The following is an 18,342-nucleotide window of genomic DNA, read 5'->3' on the forward strand; positions in this document are numbered from 1 at the left end:
CTCTCCCTCTCTCTCTGCTCCTCCCCTGCTTGCTCTCTGTCTTCTCTCTCTCTCTCACTCACTCAAAAATAAGTAAACATTAAAAAAATAATAATAATAAAACAGTAAGACTTTTGAAATCAGTCTATGTGTACACCTCTGGTATGCATGAAGCTTTTGCCTTTAAAGTTTTTCTCAAAATTTTTATTTCTGATCCTTGAAGAACACAGCAGTCTTTTCCCACCCACATGTGGGAACTCAGCCACTCGTAGCCACACAAAGCTGCCTCATGGGAAAGCTCCCGTCCTTCCAGAGTCCCTTGTTGCCGTCACGCACCCACCTCCAGCCCAGAGGCTCAGCCTCCGCCGCTCCTCCTCCTGGGGCCAAGACTCCCAGCATGCCCACCTCAGTCTCCACCGGCCCCACAGCCTGGGAACAAATCTGTTCACTCTTTCCTGGGCAGCTCCCTTCCCCATGGTCTTCAGTGTTTATTCCAGACCTTTCCTGCTCTCTCTTCTCTTGCCTCCTGTCCCCCAGGGAAAACTGAAGCCATCAGCCATGTTCTCCCTTCAATTCTATAAATGCATCAACATCCATTTCTCCCTGACCTCTCAGATGCCTGAAGGCAACCTGTCAGTCTTAATACAGTTACAGACAAATTTCTAGTTCCAGAGGTAGAAGCGGAAATGCATTGTGCATCGACGCAAGTCTAGAACTTGCATATACCTAGGTGAGCTTTAAACCTTCTGCCCATAAGGAAGAAGGGAAGGGGGGGGGTGGGAATCCATATATGAAGGGAGAATGAAGTTGCCATCACTTTGGGCCATGGGCTGGGGTCATGATTCTAGGGAAACTTTTTTCCTAAGGCCATTTTGCCCTTAAGATCACCAGATTCTGTAAATGTATTCCGGTCTTTATATTATTGGAACTCCTCTGCTTTGTTTGATACTATTGATAACTCTTGCCTTCTGGGGATCTCAGTCGCCTGGCTTTCCTGGTGGCACCTCTTCTGGCTCTTCTTCAGAGTTCTTGTTTCCTCGGGGGCTCCACTCTTAGAGTAGTCTCATCCCTCTGGAGTAGTCTCATCTACACCCCCTGCCTTAGGTGGGATTCCCCAGAAGCAGACCCTGAGACAAGATTCATGGGGAAGAGATTTATTAGGAAGTATTCCCAGGAGGGGAAGTAGAAGTGAGGAGAAGGAAAGGAGGCCAAGCCAGGGTATCAAGTCAAGTCACATAGGATTGCTGTGGAGGCAGTGCGGGTCAGTCTCAGAGTTGTCCCCACCAGGGTGTGGCTCAGCGTGTGTATACCCCTTTGCCTGTCCTCATTGCTTGGACAGATGTACATCCCGAGGTACTTCTGTCTCTTGTGTTTACAGGTAGAAGAACCTCAGGCAACCAGAGAGCCACATCTGACAGAGTCATGGAGAGCAGGACAAGAGTTAACATGCACACAGATAAAAAGGCCCCACAGAATGTGAGTGGGGCATGGGCGCTGCTGACTATACCTCCTCTCTGTGCTGGAGGCTCCCACATCCCCAGGCCAGCCCCACTCTCTCTTAAAGATCACATGTGACTGCTTAGCTGCCCACTTGACATCCTCTTTTCCTGCTGGCCCTACAGCCATCTCACACTGGTAACCCTGTCCCATGGGCCCCATCTGCTCACCTCCTATGGTGGTGAGCCCATCAGTGGTGGCTCAGGTTCTCACGTTCATCCCAGGTCAAAAATGGGGGGTCTTCCAATTCCTCCCTCCTCTCTCCTCCTTGCCCTGGGAGGGTTTAAGTCATCACTATGAACTTTTCTCACAAGTGTTCTCAGTTGGGCCCTTCTCCACTCCTAATACTGCTGTCTCCCTGGTTAGAACTTAACTCGCTGGCACCAATCCAACAGCTCCCGAATTGTTCTTTCTGTCTCTAGTCATCAAGTCCACCTTCCTCACTGCCACCGTGGAGCTTTCCCTGAAACACCTTCTAATTCCGCCACCTTCTTACTTAAAACTCTCCAAAAGCTTCCCTTCACCTCCAGGAAAAACTTCCAAGTTCCTTAATACAGCAGGCACAGCCCTGCACGCCATCACTCCTACCTGTGTTTTACAGTCCCTTCTCTTGCCATTTTTTGCTTCACCCCAGCCCCCTCACTGAGGTCATATAGAACCCTACAGTATTAGTTTGCCAGAGCTGCCATAACAAAATATCACAGACTGGTATGTGGAAATTTATTTCTTACGCTTCTGGAGGCTAGAAGTCCAAGATCAAAGTGTTAGCAGGTGTGGCTTCTTCTGCAACCTCTCCTCTCTGAGCCCACACTTGGTCTTTCCTTTGTGTGCCTGCATTCCTGGTGTCTCTCTGTGTGTCCTGATCTCCTCTCCTTGTAAAGGGTACCAACCAAATGCCTCATTTTAACTTAACTAGCCCTTTAAAGGCCCTGTGTCTAAATCTAGTTGCATTCTGAAGTAGGGCGGGCTAGGGCTTCAACATAAAAATTTTGGAGAAATGTAATGCAGCCCATAACATCTACTGTATGCCTGTTCTTTCTTAACCACCTTGCCTTGTTTTCATGTGGTCTCTATTAGAATGTCCTCCTCTTATTGCATGACCCCAAATCGTCATGATTCAACACAGATATCACCACATTCCAAAAGTCTCAGGCTCTCTCCTGACAATATAAGCATGTGACCCTCATCTGTAACCCCTAAATGCTCTGGTTGTATCTCCATCCCTCATCTTACTACATTATTTGATAATTAAATTCAGAATGAGCCATGTTATATTGCCAATTATCGACCCTTTTTAACCTACAAACACATTAGTTTCATATGGTCCAACCTAATGCATCTTTCTTCTGAGTCATGAGCCTTGTGAATCCAAGGACTTCTTCACCTCTGTATACCACAGGGTTTGGCACTAAATGGATACTCAATAAATGTTGAAGAAATGAATGTCCTAGACAACATGATCTCTGTCCCTGAGGTTCTTTCTATATTATTTGCAGCATTGAAATATTGGTCAGAAGACAGTAGATAGAAAAACCCTAGGCTGTATCCTCAGAGTTCTAAGGACTGGGATATTACTGTTGGCAGGTTTAGCTAGAAAGGGTGGCTGGGAAGATGTGAGGTTTGAACTGGGATGGAAAGAAAGGCTAACATTGAGACTGGGAAAGAGCTGGCAGGAAGGGAACTCAAGGAGCAAAGCATGGCAGACGTAAACAGTGAATTAATTGTGGAAATGGACATTAAAGTGAGAATGAGCTTCCTGGAAAGGATAGCCATCAGGAACCCCATGAGACTGAAGGGGGCCAGGGAAGGACAGGCTAAGTAATGGAGTTCCTTAGATGCCAGATTCAAAAGTTTGCACGTGACCATCCAGGCATTGGGGAGCTATTTTCAGTTCCAAGAATGACATAATGAAAATGAGAGTTCTGGGAAGATTACCCAGCCTGTGAGATCACACATGATCAGAGAGACAGAGACTAGAAGCCATTTCAGGAACCCACACCTGAATTTAGAAGAGCTTAGGATCCTCTTCCTGGTTGGCCTAGGGCTCTAAGTGGCTCATTTGGGGCTATTCAAAACTGGTTGGAGAGTCCATACAACTTCAGAGAAGGCTTCTAATAATAGGATGTAAAGCTTTCTCTGATTGCAGATAAGGATTGGATTGACCCACTAAAGGAAGTGGTTGAATATGTGGGCTTTGTGAAGTTTGTTATGACTTTAACAGAGTGAAAGGCAATAGTCCCAGCTCCTTGTTGGCCAAAGCCTGGTCTGTCCTGCCTCATTTTAGAGAAACAACAGCTGCGAATGAAGGCCTGGACCCTCTCCAGAGCTTGTCAGTCTTCAGGTCTCAACCCCGGAGAGTAGTCTAGGGTTTAGGAAGCCAGAGTGCCTGGATTTGCATCCTGTTCTGACTCCTCCACTTGCTGAGTGACCTTGACAGAGGTACACAGCATAATAAGCTTTGGTCTCCTCACTCTAACATGGAGATGATAACACAATGGTTTCTACTTTATAGATGAGTAAGAGGGATAATGTGATGAATATGTACAAATCACTTAGAACACATATATTGGGTTGAGTCACAGAGAATTGCCATTTTGGTAGATCTAAAATGGCTCAGTAGTGTCAGTTTCCAATGATTCAACCTATAGTAAACACTCAACACATGTTAGGTACTGTCATCTAGACCCTCTGACACTTGGTCAATATTTACCCAACGAGTGACAGAGGGCACAAGGACACAGCCCTCGCAGCCAGCCCCCACTCTCTCTCCTGGTTTGTTCTGGTTTCTCTCTTCTCTCACTGCTGCCACCCTCCTCTGGTGAACACAAAGGCACCCTTCTCCTGTCTCTTCAACAACTGGAGCCTGGAAACACTACTTTTCCTCTTGATTAACTTGGAATTGGCAAGAATGTTCAAAAAGTTAATTTATAAACTTAAATTTTTTTCATTATTTATTTTTGAGAGAAAGAGACAGAGCGGGGGAGGGGCAGAATCTGAGAATCTGAAGCAGGCTCCAGGCTCTGAGCTGTCAGCGCAGAGCCCAACATGGGGCCTGAACTCGCAAACCACGAGATCATGACCTGAGCTGAAGTCGGATGCTTAACCGACTGAGCCACCCAGGCACCCCGAAAAGTTAATTGTATTAAGAAGTTAAGAGGATTTTTTTTTAATTTTTTTTAATGTTTATTTATTTTTGGGAGAGAGACAGAATGCCAGTGGGTTGGGGCAGAGAGAGAGGGAGGCACAGAATCTGAAGCAGGCTCCAGGCTCCGAGCTGTCAGCACAGAGCCTGACACGGGGCTCCAACTCACCAGCTGTGAGCTCATGATCTGAGCCGAAGTCGGACACTCAACTGACTGAGGCACCCAGGTGCCCCAAGAAGTTAAGAGGATGTTTAAAGAAGGGGTGGGGGAGCAAGAATGCCTGGTTACCAATGAAAAAGATGGGATTAAAAGCAAAAACCCCCCAAAAAGTTTGAACATTAGACAAAGATGCTTAAACTAATAGCTTGAGGCAAGAATTACCTCGGCAATGCTTCTAAGACAAATGGAATCTTCATACCTTCCTGGAACCTACTTTTGGTCTCATCTGTACATCAGGGCCACACTGGTGTCCCCTCTGGTGCTGCTCACTCGGTACAGTTCCCCTGGCGTTCTGTGCAGAATCTGACCACAGCCCTGAGGAGAAAACAATTCTGGCCTCTATGGCTTCAAGCGTTCTTACCTGAGTTCTGACCGCTGGCACTGGCCTGTGCACTTCCTGGGATCTCTACATACATACCTTGGAACTCCTACCCTCTACTCCATCCCTCAAGCCCGGGACCCCCTTCACCCCATTTTTTCTGTCTTGTTCTCTTTTTTTGAGCTGCGCACACTAGCAAGCTAGCTGTATAGACGGTTTCTACCCTTTCGTGACAGGATGGTGCTGTACCTGTGCCAGCATTTTCTGAAAAACCTTAAGGCTCTCCGCTAGCCAGAAACAGACTCTGCCCTTTCCTGTCTCAAAGGCCAGCTCCCTCCCCCTGAGCTGCCCACTCAGTTCCTGTTTCCTGTTGGAGGGACACCCTCAGTTCACACTTCTTTTACCCGACAAAGATGATAGACATGTCCTGAATATTTGAACTCAAATAGCACTCCCTGTTCATCTTGCTGAACCATTCCCTGGTTACTCATCACTCAGGTATTTCTAAGGGAGGGATAGAATTCTCCTTGATAGGCCCCTAATTACATATTTACTGTACATCGTGTTTCATTTTTACAATTACATTTAGTAGGGTTTTTTAAATATAGAAAAACTTAAAGAAGAAATAAAGCAGTTCATAATCACTGCTTAGTTAACCATGGTGTGGGGGTGGGTTTGTTTTGTTTTGTTTTTGTAATAAAAGTACTAAGAGGAAAACCCAGACAGTTTAGAAAGGTGTTAATTCCATCCCCACCATTCCAGTCTTCATTCACCCTAAGATAATCTCTGCTAGCATTTTCTTGTGAATCCTTCCAAAAATAAATTTTGTAAGTATACACGCATACTTCTGTATTGCTCCCCCGTGTGCGACTGATTCATTATAACACTGTTTGCCTGTGAAATATTTTCCTAAAACATAATGCTAGTCCTGTATAATAATAATTCATGTATATAAACCAATCTATAATAATTCACTCTTATTTTGCCTCTGAGGATATCTCACGCACTCAGCCAATCCTAGCATGATGTACACTACATTCATGGCTAGTGAGTGTTAGTTGCCCGCTCAGAAAAACTCTCATCCTCCCTGTACACTTCCCCCGAACACCACCATTTAGTTTGTGTTTTGGCCAATAGTTTTGACCAAGAATGGCTGACAAACAATACAGGTATTTGACTGGACTGCTGCAAGGACACATAAAAAGAATCTTCTACATGTTAAGTTTTATAAGGGCTTCTTCCTCTTTCAAGTCAGTGGTGGAGGAGATAAAGAATAAAAAAGAGGGATTATACTTCTGTTCAAGATTGCACTGGAGGTTCTAGCCAAGACAGTTAGGTAAAAAAGTGAAATAGAAGGCATCCAGATTGGAAAGGAAGAAATAAAACTATCTCTTTTTGCAGGTAAAATTATTTTATATATAGGAAATCCTAAGGAATTTTCTCTCCAAAAAACTGGCAGAACTAATAAACAAGTTCAATAAGGTTGCGGGATACAAGATCAATGTACACAAGTCCATTGTGTTTCTATACACTAGCTATAAATAATCTGAAAATGAAATTAAGAAAACATTCATTTGCAATAACATCAAAAATAATGAAACAGTAATAAATTTAACAAAAGAAGTGCAATACAGTAGAAAGTACAAAACATTGTTGAAGGAAACTGAAGAATGAAGTAAATGGAAAAACATCTTGTCTTCATGAATTGGAAGACTTAAGATTGTTAAAATGGCAATGCTCAGTGTCAAAATTCCAGCTGCCTTTTTTTTTTTTTTTTCAGAAATGGACAAGCTGATCCTAAAGTTCATATGGAAATTCAAGGGACCCAGAATAACCAAAATGATAAAGATTGAGGACTCATACTTCTCAATTTCAGTACTTACCACAAAGCTACAGTAATCAACACAGTGTGATTCTGGCGTAAGGACAGACATATAGACGAATGGAATAAAATTGAGAGTCTGGAAACAAACTGTTCTTTCTGTTTATGATCAGCTGGTTTTTGACAAGGGTGCCAAGACCATTCAATGGGAGAAAGAATAGTCTTTTCAACAAATGGCCCTGGGGTAACTGGATAACCACATGCACAAAATGAAGTTAGACCCTCTGCTTCATACCACATACAAAAATTAACTCAACATGGATCAAACCCCTAAATGTAAGAGCTAAAAACATAGGTATAGATCTTCATGGCCTTGGATTAAGCAACTGTTTCTTAAACTAAAGAACAAGTGACCAAAGGGGGAAAAAATCAATAAATTGGACTTCATCAAAATTAAAAACTTTTGTGTTTCAAAGGACTCCATCAAGAAACTAAAAAGACAACCCACAGAATGGGAGAAAATATTTGTGAATCGTATATGAGGGACTAGTATTCAGGATATATAAAGAACTCCTATAACTCTTATAACTCAAAAGACAACTCAAATTAAAAATGGGCAAAAGGGGGCACCTGGGTGGCTCAGTCAGTTGAGCATCTGACTCTTGATTTTGCCTCAGGTCCTGATCCCAGGGTCATGGGATCAAGCCCCGTGTCAGGCTCCGTGCTGAGTGTGGAGTCTGCTTGGGATTCTCCCTCTCTTTCCTTCTGCCCCTCTCCCCCATTCATGTGCTCTCTCTCGCTCTCTCTCTCTCTCTCTCTCTCTCTCTCAAATGATTTTTTTAATGGGCAAAGGATTTAAATAGACATTTCTCCAAAGAAGATATACAAATGGCTAATAAGCACATTAAAAAATGTGACATTATTAGCCATCAGGGAAGTGCAAATCAAAACTTCAGTGAGGTATCACTTCATACCTACTAGGACAGCTATCCTGAAAAGTCAGATAGGAACAAGTGCCACAGAGGATTTGGAGAAATTAGAACCCTTGTACATTGTTGGTGGGATTGTGAATTGGTGCAGCTCCTTTAGAAAGCAGTCTAGTAGATCCTCAGAATGTAGCACATAGGATTCGCATACAACCCTGCAACTCTACTCCTAAGTATTTACCCAAGAAAAGTGAAAACATAAGTCCAGCCAAAAACATGTACACAAATGTTCATAGAAATATTGTCCTTAATAGTAAAAGTAGGAACAACCCTAATGTCCATCAGCAGATGAATGGATAAATAAAGTGTGTTATATTCGTGCAATGGAATATCATTCAACCATAGAAAGGAATGGAGTACTGTTATGTGCTACAAAAATAGATGCCTCTTGAAAACATTATGTTAAGTGAAAGAAGCCAGTCACAAAAGGCCATGTGCTGTATGATTTCATTTATTGGAAATATTTGGAATAGGCAAATGGATAGAGACAAGAAGTAACTTAATGGCTGGAGTGAAGGGAAAAATGGAAAACCACTGCTAGTGGGTGTGGGATCTTTTTTGGGGGTGATGAAAATATTCTGCAATTAGGTACTGGTGATGGTTACACAACCTTATGAATATACTAAAACCAGTGAATTATACTTGTTTTTAGTTTTTTTTTTTTAATGTTTAATTTTGAGAGAGAACACAAGTAAGGGAGGGGCAGAGAGAGGGGGACAGAGGATCTGAAGCGGACTCTGTGCTGACAGCAGCAAGCCCGATGTGGGGCTCGAACTCACAAACCATGAGATCATGACCTGAGCCCAAGTTGGCCACTCAACTGTACTGAGCCACCCAGATGCCCCTGAAGTTTTTTTAAATGGTGAATTTTATGATATGTGAATTATATCTCAATTTTTTTTAAAGAGAGAGATTGATGGAAATCATTGCATATTTTATAACATTTCATAACATCATTTCAGCCTTAGCAGGGTTGACCAGCAGTGTCTGAAGGAGAGATGGAAGATGAAGTTATGGCAGAAGGCAACTGGTTTTCTCAGGGCATTGGATGAGCCCCAAGGAGCCATATCTAGCACTGGATGCCTGGAAGATATCTCCATAGGGTTTGTGGTATAACAACCCCACCTAGAGATGAGTCACTTCCAAGAAAGCATCCCTCAAGTACAAGTATATACACATGAGTGAGTGTGTGTGTCAATTTGTTTCCACCACATACCGTCCCTTCCATTGTTCTCTTAATAACCTGAGGTGCCTGGGTGGCTCAGTTGGTTGAGCATCCAACTCGATTTCAGCTTAGGTCATGATCCCAGGGTCATGGGATCAAGCCCTGCATAGGGCTCCATGCTGAGTGTGGAGCCCGCTTAAGATTCTCTCTCTCTCTCTCTCTCTCTCTCTCTCTCTCTCTCTCTCCGTGTGTGTGTGTGTGTCTTCCTCTCTCCCTCCCTCTGCCCCTCTCCCCTGCTCACACACTCTCTCAAATTAATAACCACAATAAAAACTAAAAAAATAATAATAATATAGTCCTGACTCTAGTTCTATTATCAACACATGTAGGTTTTGTTTTTTTTTTTAACTACTGCAGAATATTCCAGGATATGAGTGTCCCACAACCAACTAACCACTTGTCAACCACTGGACATTTTGGTGATTTCTAGCTTTCTGCTTTTCCAAACAATACTGTGGTGAATGGTCTTACTGTTAATGCACAGCATGTTAAATATAAGACCTAAATAGTACTCAGTTGCCCGCAAGGCTGAGAAGAGAGCTCTTCTCCCAACTACTCATCTTGTTTTACATCCTGGTGCATACTGGGCTTCAAACCCAGGCAAGCCCTCCACCCCCCTGTGGCTACCAGTCCTCAGCTCTGTGCCATTCTCCACCAAGGAGGGAAAGTCCTTCTCCAGCTCCCACAGACCATCTGCTCCTCTTTGAGTCATAAGATGAGACGAATCTTCCCACCATCTCAGCACACAGCAGCACACATGCTGTTGGTGTTCAAAAAGTGCTTCCAGCCCCCCTTACAAAATGAAGCCAGTGTTTGTCTCATTTGTCTCTTTCTGGGATAGTGTCGTGGTTTTTTTTTTTTTTTTTTTTTTTTTTTTGATGCAGTACAAAAAAGTTTTCCCTTATTACCTTTTCTCCTGAAATCACCTCCTGTAATTTCCAAGTTCTCTGTAGTCCTATGTTCTGAATGTGTATAGCTGACGGACAGCTTGCCTTTCGTCATGATCACCCTAGCCCTGAATAGAGTATGCGGCTCCTTTTAACCTGGATTCTGAGGATTCCAGTTCAGGTTTACTGCATATGCACCTCTCTTGCCTTCGCCCTCTCTCCTAGACTACAACTCTGTAAAAAATATAATGAAAGCCTCTTATGCTTGGATCATATACTCTTAACGCTACATCTATCCCCAAATATATGTGGTTGAATAAAATTAAGTTTCCTCTAATTCATTTACGTGTGTGTGTGTGTGTGTGTGTGTGTGTGTGTGTGTGTGTGTGAAGTTTATTTATTTATTTTGATAAAGAGAGAGAGCAGGGGAGGGGCACAAAGGGAGGGAGAGAGAGAGAATCCGAAACAGATTCCACACTATCAGCACAGAGCCCAACACGGGGCTTGAACCCAAGAAATGTGAGATCACGACCTGAGCCCAAGTCAGATGCTTAACCGACTGAACCACCAAGCTACTTGTGTGCTTGTTTTAATCAGAATTTTTAATCAGAATCACCCTTGATGCTGATTTGGCATGGCCAAGGCTACATAGCAAACCTGTTGACTCCACTATAGTGGATGAATAATGTTTTACATCTAAATACTGCAGCTTAAATAATTCTGGGTTATTTTATCTTCTAAAATCCTAGAACATTAGGGTCAGAAAGGACCTTGAAAGTGATTCTGCCTAACCTTCTGTATCCCTGACAGACAGCTACCCAGCTTCTACCAAAGGATTTCCAGGATCCGATTCTCCCTGCTCTGGCAAGCAGCAATTTCCCTGTGGGTATGCCCATCTTAAAATGGCCTTCCTCAGACTGGGCTGGAACTGCCTCCTTGTAAGTTCTTCCAGGTCATCTTCTTTACCTCCAGAGTTACACAGGATTTGCCTTGTTCTCACCCAAACAAATCCACATGTGTGAAGACCATTGTCTTTCCTTTCCTGGTCACTAGGTCCCAAGATTTGGAAATCTGTCATACCTAATGCAAGGTTGGGAGAACCCTTGCCTTCCTGGGCTTGGTCCTTTGTTGTTGTCTTCATTGACAGTGACTTTCTCCAGATATGACACCTGAACTGAACACAGTGCTGTTTGCAGTTACACCTTTGAAGAATTCAGTGGGACTATTCCTGCTTCTCTTGTCCGGCTAGGCCAGAAAAGAATGGACAAGTACTGATCAAGTTGGATGCACTCACATATATACCATATTTCGTTTTTAAACCAGTATCCTACACCTTCTAATGGTGGTCCTACCATTCCAATCCCCACACATTTTTCTCTCCTCAGTAACGTTTATTGAGTGCTTCCGATGTGCCAAACACTTTTCTAAGCACTCTATGTACATGATCTCATTTTGTCCTCAAAATGGCCCTATGAGATGGGTTCTGGTACCATCTTCCTTCCCATGTGAGAGATGAGGAAACCAATGCATAGGGGTGTTAAGCAGTTGGCCACTTTTCTACAGCCAGTGGGTGGCAAGCCGGGATGCAAGTAGAGGAAAGTCTGGCTCCAGAGCTCAGCTCTTGACCACTGCTCTGGACGCTGTCTGATGCCCTCCCCAGCAGTACTTCCAACTACCTTCTCGTTGCTCCTGTTGAGCCCACCTACCAGCGTGGTTATTATTTTGGAAGTCACATCAATCGCTGTTGAGTTTATGGGGAAAGACTTATTCTTTCAAACCTCTTTGTTCTTATTAACTATTGTCTTATTAATTTTGGATCTTCATGTCAGCATGTGCTTGCTGTTCTTGCCTGTGGATGCTGTCAATCAACCAGCTAGACTCCCAGCTTGGACTAAAATGCAAATCTGTTACACCAGTACATCGTCATTCCTGGGGCTCAGCCTAAGTAGTACTCCCTCCTGGTTCTAGCCAGTAATTAATCAACAGCCTTGAGTTCTGTTTTTTAACCTAAAAGGCATGAAACAACCACTATGCACTCACCACTGCTACATCCATTCTGCCAGCTGACTTCTGTCAGGATGCCTGATGCCCGCAGTGAATTTATGGAAGTGGCCCTCCAGATTCTATGTTCACTCCTATAGTTCCTCATTTTCTGTTCTAAGAGCTCACAAGCTCTGTGTGAGTCACAGTCACGAATTTCGTCTTTCCTCCTCTTAACCCCTCTTCCTTAGCAAATGAGAATAACATTTGTCTGTCCCCACCAGTCCCTTTCCTGTTGTCTCCGTTGGTGATGTCCCCAGAGGTCTATGATTGCCAATGGAAGCTTTCAGAGTTGTGGCATGTCCCTTACTGGGGCCTGGCGTCAGAACTCTTCAAGGAGGAGGGAGCCCCCGTCACCTGTCCCAGGCATCAGTTCCCACAGAACAATGCTGTTCTGCCATGTGCAATTTGAAAATCATTCTCCTTGGCAGGAAAGTTGAAGCAAAGTGGGAGTTCAAGTACTTCTGTTGGTTCCGTTGTGTCTTCACACCTGGTCTTTTTTATGCTCCAAACAATCCCTCTAAAGCCCCTTTTGTTGTCCTAAACATTCTCCATTAGCATCAGCTCCTTCTGACTTTTTGCCTTCCTGACAAGGATTTTATACTTCTGGGCTCTTATATTTAGCTTTGGTTTTTTTCTCTCTCCAGCATCCCCCACTTTCATCTTTCGCACATGGCCTCTGAAAATTCACCTCATCGGAAACCTCCTGGGCAGCCATCTTGGTGTCTTTGCTCTCTGTTGTCTTCCTTATGTCCTTTGAAGACATGTCCAAATTACCTCTGGCTCAGACCATTGTATTAATCTCTATTTTATTTTATTTTTTTTCCTCTGGGATTTTGTTTCCTAGGGAGTTCTGATTCATGGGCCCTCAAAAACCTGGGGACTGTTTTGGTTTTGTACTGATGCTCATTGCTTCCCGCTTTTCGAAATTTCATCCTTCATTTTCCTACCCTGCTTATCAGAGCTGGTGGACTTTGTATTTTCTACAGTTCCGCTAACTACAGATCTTTCCTTGGTCACCTTCAGCAGCTGACCTCTCTTTCTATAGGTTCTGACCACTGGCTCCTTTCACCATCAGGGGTTACAACATACGTCTGCACTTTTCTCTGGCTCCTTGGAGGGAAGCTTCCTTCTGTCTTAAATCATCTTAGCAATTGCCTTTTTCAACACCAGAGCAATATCCTGCTGTGTCTGCTACAGGATAATGGTCCCTGATGGGGAAGAGAACCTTCAGGCTGGATAACTGTTAAATCCATTGCGAAAAGCACACAGATAATCAAACTTGCCAAACGGTAGCTCTGACACAACACAACTTCATTAGTTAAAAGTGTGCACAACTTTCTGTCCACTTCTCTCTGGTAGCACAGTCCACAGTCAGGTCGGTGGCAAGGATGCACATTTTATAGATGGGAAAGTTGCTGCAAAAACAAATGGAGAATATAAGATTCCTGTACTTTGAATTATTTGCGCCTTCATTTTTTACCCAGGATTTTAGAAATCTTCTCACAGAGTGGTGTAGACTATGGGCTTGTGTGTCAGAAATATGCCCAGACCTAGCTCACAAGAACTTTAGGCAACACCTGAAATTTGTTGTTTCTTTTTATTCGTTTTCTGCTGATTCTTCAAGGAGCAGATTTAAAGACTGACCCCTGCAGGGTTTACACTCAAAATTGAGTTTCTCAAAGGGAAGGTGTAAGTCCTCATTACTGTGCCGTACCTTCTTTAAAATACTTTTTATTTTGCAGTAATTTTAGACTCACACGAAGTTATTAAAACCAGAGGTTCTGTGTACCCTTCGCCCAGCTTCCCCTAGTGATAACGTGTAGGACCACAGAGTGAGGTCTTTTGTTAATGCCTTCGCCTGTCATAGGCGGGGTCAGCTGGTGTTCCCTGAACTCCAGTCAGAATGCATTATGCCGATGACAGCATTCATGCTGTGCTTACAAAATGCCAACAGGAATTCTGGCTAAGTGCTACTAGATGCTACAACAGCCTGATGAGGTGTCATGGTCACGATCGCTGTCCCCTTTTTTACAGATGAAAGAACAGGCTTCGTGGGGTTGCTTGACTTGCGTGGTTCTTAAGCGGCAGAGTTAAAACTCACACCCAAACTCTTACCCAGTGTTTACACTGCTTCCTCTGTAGGTCCCACATGCGCATGTGGGGCTCAGATAAGTACCAGGAGGCCAGTTTCTGGACAAAGGTAGTGTTTAACTTCCTCCATTGTGGTGGCATGAGTGAGGCCCAACTCCTGGCCTTTCACACCTGGCAGGTCAGCTGTGATGGATAGACAGACAAGCATGTTGAAAAGCTAACGGCCTGTGGTCTCATTTCTTTCTCTCTCATTTCTGGGATGCTTAGTTTCTGGCTCAGGCACAACAGTGGAGAATTTATAGATGAAGATATCTCGTGGCTCTCACTTCTACTGCCAAGGGGTAGGAGATGGAGAAGGCTGGCAGACGGCCCGTCTGGGTGGTGGCAGAACAGGAGGTGTTCAGACCCAAGCTGACACGCCTGAGCACCTTTCGGAGGCATTTTCCCAAATCCCACCTTTGGTGATACTCCTACAGAATTGGTCCTTTCTTCGGGAGGTTTGAGTCTAAGTGAAATCACTGTGTTATCAAAGATCACTGCTATCTGACAGTTCTTTCAATGTCCATATTGCTTCTGAGCGCAGCGGAAAAGGAAGGAGGCAAGGAAGGGAAAGGTCATGCTAATCTCGGTTGTTGCATTTGGTGCCAGGTCCAACAGAGACCAAGGACATTTAAGCCCAAACGACCTTGGTAACTTGATCTCCCACATTCCATGTATTCCAGCCAAGGAAATAAACACTGGTGTGTCATGTTAGAGAGATGCTTAACACTTTTGTATTCACAAAGTGCCTTCATGTTATCTGAGCGTCATCACGCTCTGGGTAGGTGAGGAAACTGAGCTTCAGGGAGGGTAAGCCACCTGTCCCAGTTTCTCCACTTCTATTTGGCGCATCCACCACGGGGGCCTGGATCTTGGGGACACCTCAGAGTTCAGCAAGGACTTCAGTGTTCCAGCCTCAACTCTGCCACTAACTGGCTTTGTGGTCTTCCACAGGCCTCACTTTCCAGCACTTTAAATGGACATAATCATAGTACCTGTCCCAGCAGGTTCTTGTGAGGGTAGAAGGACGTCATATGTAAGAAGAACTCTGCAGAGTACCTGGCACAGGAAATGGTAGCTGTTAGTATTAGTTCCATTCTCCATCCATCAGGAATGAATCTGGCTACAATTAATAGAATAAAGCGATTTTGGCTTAAACAAATGAGGGTTCTTTTTCTCAGACAATAAAAAGTTTGAAGGCAGTCAGTCTCGGGCTGGCCAGCAGCCGAATGATACCATTAAAGACTATTTATGTTATTTCTTTGGTTGATTCTAATCTCCATAGCATATTGACTTACTGCCTCCAGGTTGCAAGGTGGCTGCTGTACCTCCATCTTCCAGTCATATTTCCCTCTTTTGTAAGGAAAGCAAAAGCTTTCCAAGAACCCCACTTCAACCACAGTAGACATCTGCTTTTGTCCCATTGACCTGGACCGTGTCTTCTGACTATTCATAGCTGCCAGGACACTTGGAAAGTGAGCATTTAACTTTTCAGATTTAATTGTATAAGAGGCAGGAGAGAAGGTGGATGAGAATGGGATTGAGCCAAATTACATTTGCCACAGCTCTTCCTGCCTCTCACAGTGTCGTTTGAAAAACATACTGCAGGGGCACCTGGGTGGCTCAGTCGGTTGAGCCGCCAACTCTGGATTTCGGCTTAAGTCATGATCTTGCAGTTTGTGAGATCAAGCCCTGAGTTGGGCTCTGCACCGACAACACGAAGCCTGCTTGGGATTCTCTCTCTTCCTCTTTCTCTGCCCCTCCCTCCCTCTCTCTTTCTCTTTCTCTCTCTCTCTCTCTCTCTCTCTCTCTCAATACGTAACTAAACATTAAAAAAAAATTAAAATAAAGAAAAACGTACTTCATTGGTCCTCAGGTGTAGAGGGCTTCGTTAATGCTAGTCATGTGTTCTCAGCACATGAACAGCAAACTCCCTTTCTACACAGATTCCCTTTTATTCTCACAAAATGTGTACTGCTTCACGTGCGTCTATTTTTTCTTAACTTTCTAACTGAAATGTAACATGCATGAAGCACACAGATACTTCTAGATGGCTCAGTATATTTTTACCTATGTATCCTTGTGAAAGTACCACTGAGATCAATATATAGAATGTTCCCAGCATCTCAGAGACCCTCCTCTTTTTCCCTGCTCTGTCAATACTTGCTCCCAAGGGTAACCATTGTTCTGATCTCCATTCTCAAAGGTCTGTTTTGCCTGTTCTTTGACTACAATTATTTAAATGCAATCATACATTGGCATGTGCTCTTTTTAGGTGTGCCTCCTGTCACTCACCCAGGAGAGTCATCTGTTTTTGCATGGAATGGTAGTTCCTTTGTTTCCTGCTTTCTCTCTGTGCTTTGTCTCTCTGCACAGACCTGGGGGTAAATGGCATCATGAGAACCGAAGTAGGACAGCAGAGCAAGTCACCTTCTTCCCGCTCATGGAGTATCTTTTCCTTGTAAAAACCACTCCCTTTGATTTCTCACAAAGCTTGCCTGCACACTGCTCTCTCCGCCACAACGTCTACTTTAAAAGGAACCTCTTGGAGACCTGTACGTTTGCCTTGGATGCTGTGAGCATAAAAGAATTTTCTTGAACACCTCTTCATTTGGAGAAGGTGGAAGAACAAAGTAAGAGAGGGACGCTTTCTGGAAAGACATTTTTAGGCAAAGGAAAAAAGAAGCACCAACTAAAGGCATCATCAGGGGCGCCTGGGTGGCTCAGTCGGTTGAGCGTCCGACTTTGGCTCAGGTCATGATCTCACGGTCTGTGGGTTCGAGCCCCGCGTCGGGCTCTGGGCTGATGGCTCAGAGCCTGGAGCCTGCTTCAGATTCTGTGCCTCCCTCTCTCTCTGCCCCTCCCCTGCTCACTCTCTCTCTCTCTCTCTCTCTCTCTCTCTCTCTCTCAAAAATAAACTTTAAAAATAAAATAAAATAAAATAAAATAAAATAAAATAAAATAAAATAAAATAAAATAAAATAAAGGTGTCGTCAGGAACTTGAGCTAGAAGGCAACCTTCAGAGCAGACATTTACATTGGTCTTCTGTGTCCCTCCCCTTCTGATAGTCTCAGTTTAAAGTTTAAGGCCTAAGACACTCACAGCCAAGTCTGCCTCTCTTGGGGCTGGGAAAGCTGGTTTGAATTCAAGCCGACTCTGAGAAGCCTTCCTCCTGCCAAGGCTGTGGGTGGTGGGCTTTCCCTATCAAAGCCAGTGCGGCTTTCTTTATAAAAACGCTCAATCCCAGGACAAACTTGAGAGCAGGAATAAAGCCGATGCGTTTCAATGGAGTCTTAAATGAAGATGAAAGAGACTAGTTATAGCCGCAAGTATGGTCATGTATGTAAGTCAGGGATCAAGCACAAAAATGGAAACTATGCAGTTAGCTCCATCGGCCAGTTGTTGTCTCTCCTTTAGGAATCTGCTGGTCCCGTGCCTTGTGTCTGCCGGGATAATGTACTGGAATATTCAGCAGAGACTTAATCAGAGGTTCTGGCTTGGCAGCTTGAACACACTGCAAAGGTACTGACCGGCAAGCTGGGCCATCCTCAGATACTTCCATTTGGGTACAGCGTCCTTACACCCTTGTGTCTGTGAGCATATGGATTGCATGGGTGAGCCACTGAAATCCGTTGCCTCTAATATCAGATGACCAGCCTTGAATTTAGCAGTATTTGTTGCTTTCAAAGATTTTATTAAGTTGATTGAGTAATTATTGTATCCCTGGCCCTTGCTAGGGGCTTTGCATGTATTTTCTCAATTATTCTCCATAGGACCTGGGGAGTTAGGTAGGATTAGTCCTGGTTTGCAGATGAGTAAATTGAAGACAAGAGAATCTAAGTAATCTGCCAGTAATTAACAAGTAGTAAGAAGTGGGGTTGAGATTCGACACCAGGTCTCTCAGATTAAAGGCCATGTACCTTGAAACACCACACTACTTTGGAAAAATAAGCGCCTCCCTGTCTGATATGTCAGCCCTCTGGTCAGCCCTTCCCTCCCCTCACCCCAAATCATGCTCTTCAGTGTGTCCAATAAGTGACTGGTTTTAGAACAGCTGAAGGCTGCAAATACCTTGCCACTTATTTTGATTT

General features: G+C 44.0%; 1 protein-coding gene across 8 annotated transcripts in view; it reads left to right on the forward strand.

Moving 5' to 3' along the window:
• AOPEP (aminopeptidase O (putative)) overlaps positions 1-18,342 on the forward strand; it is a 340,428-nt gene that overhangs the window by 195,593 nt on the left and 126,493 nt on the right. Inside the window, exon 8 of one of the 8 annotated variants that reach the window (XM_049634244.1) lies at positions 8,928-9,574. The exons of 5 other annotated variants lie outside the window; for them this stretch is intronic. In XM_049634244.1, coding sequence (XP_049490201.1) covers positions 8,928-9,081 — 154 coding nt within the window. In that variant the 3' untranslated portion in view covers positions 9,082-9,574. Of the gene's footprint in view, positions 1-6,937; positions 7,534-8,927; positions 9,575-17,668; positions 17,774-18,342 lie in introns of those variants that run through there. 2 more of the 8 variants (XM_049634252.1, XM_049634261.1) reach the window with 2 other exon arrangements.

This window comes from Panthera uncia, chromosome D4 (genome assembly GCF_023721935.1).
Source record: "Panthera uncia isolate 11264 chromosome D4, Puncia_PCG_1.0, whole genome shotgun sequence".
Taxonomy (NCBI): domain Eukaryota; kingdom Metazoa; phylum Chordata; class Mammalia; order Carnivora; family Felidae; genus Panthera; species Panthera uncia.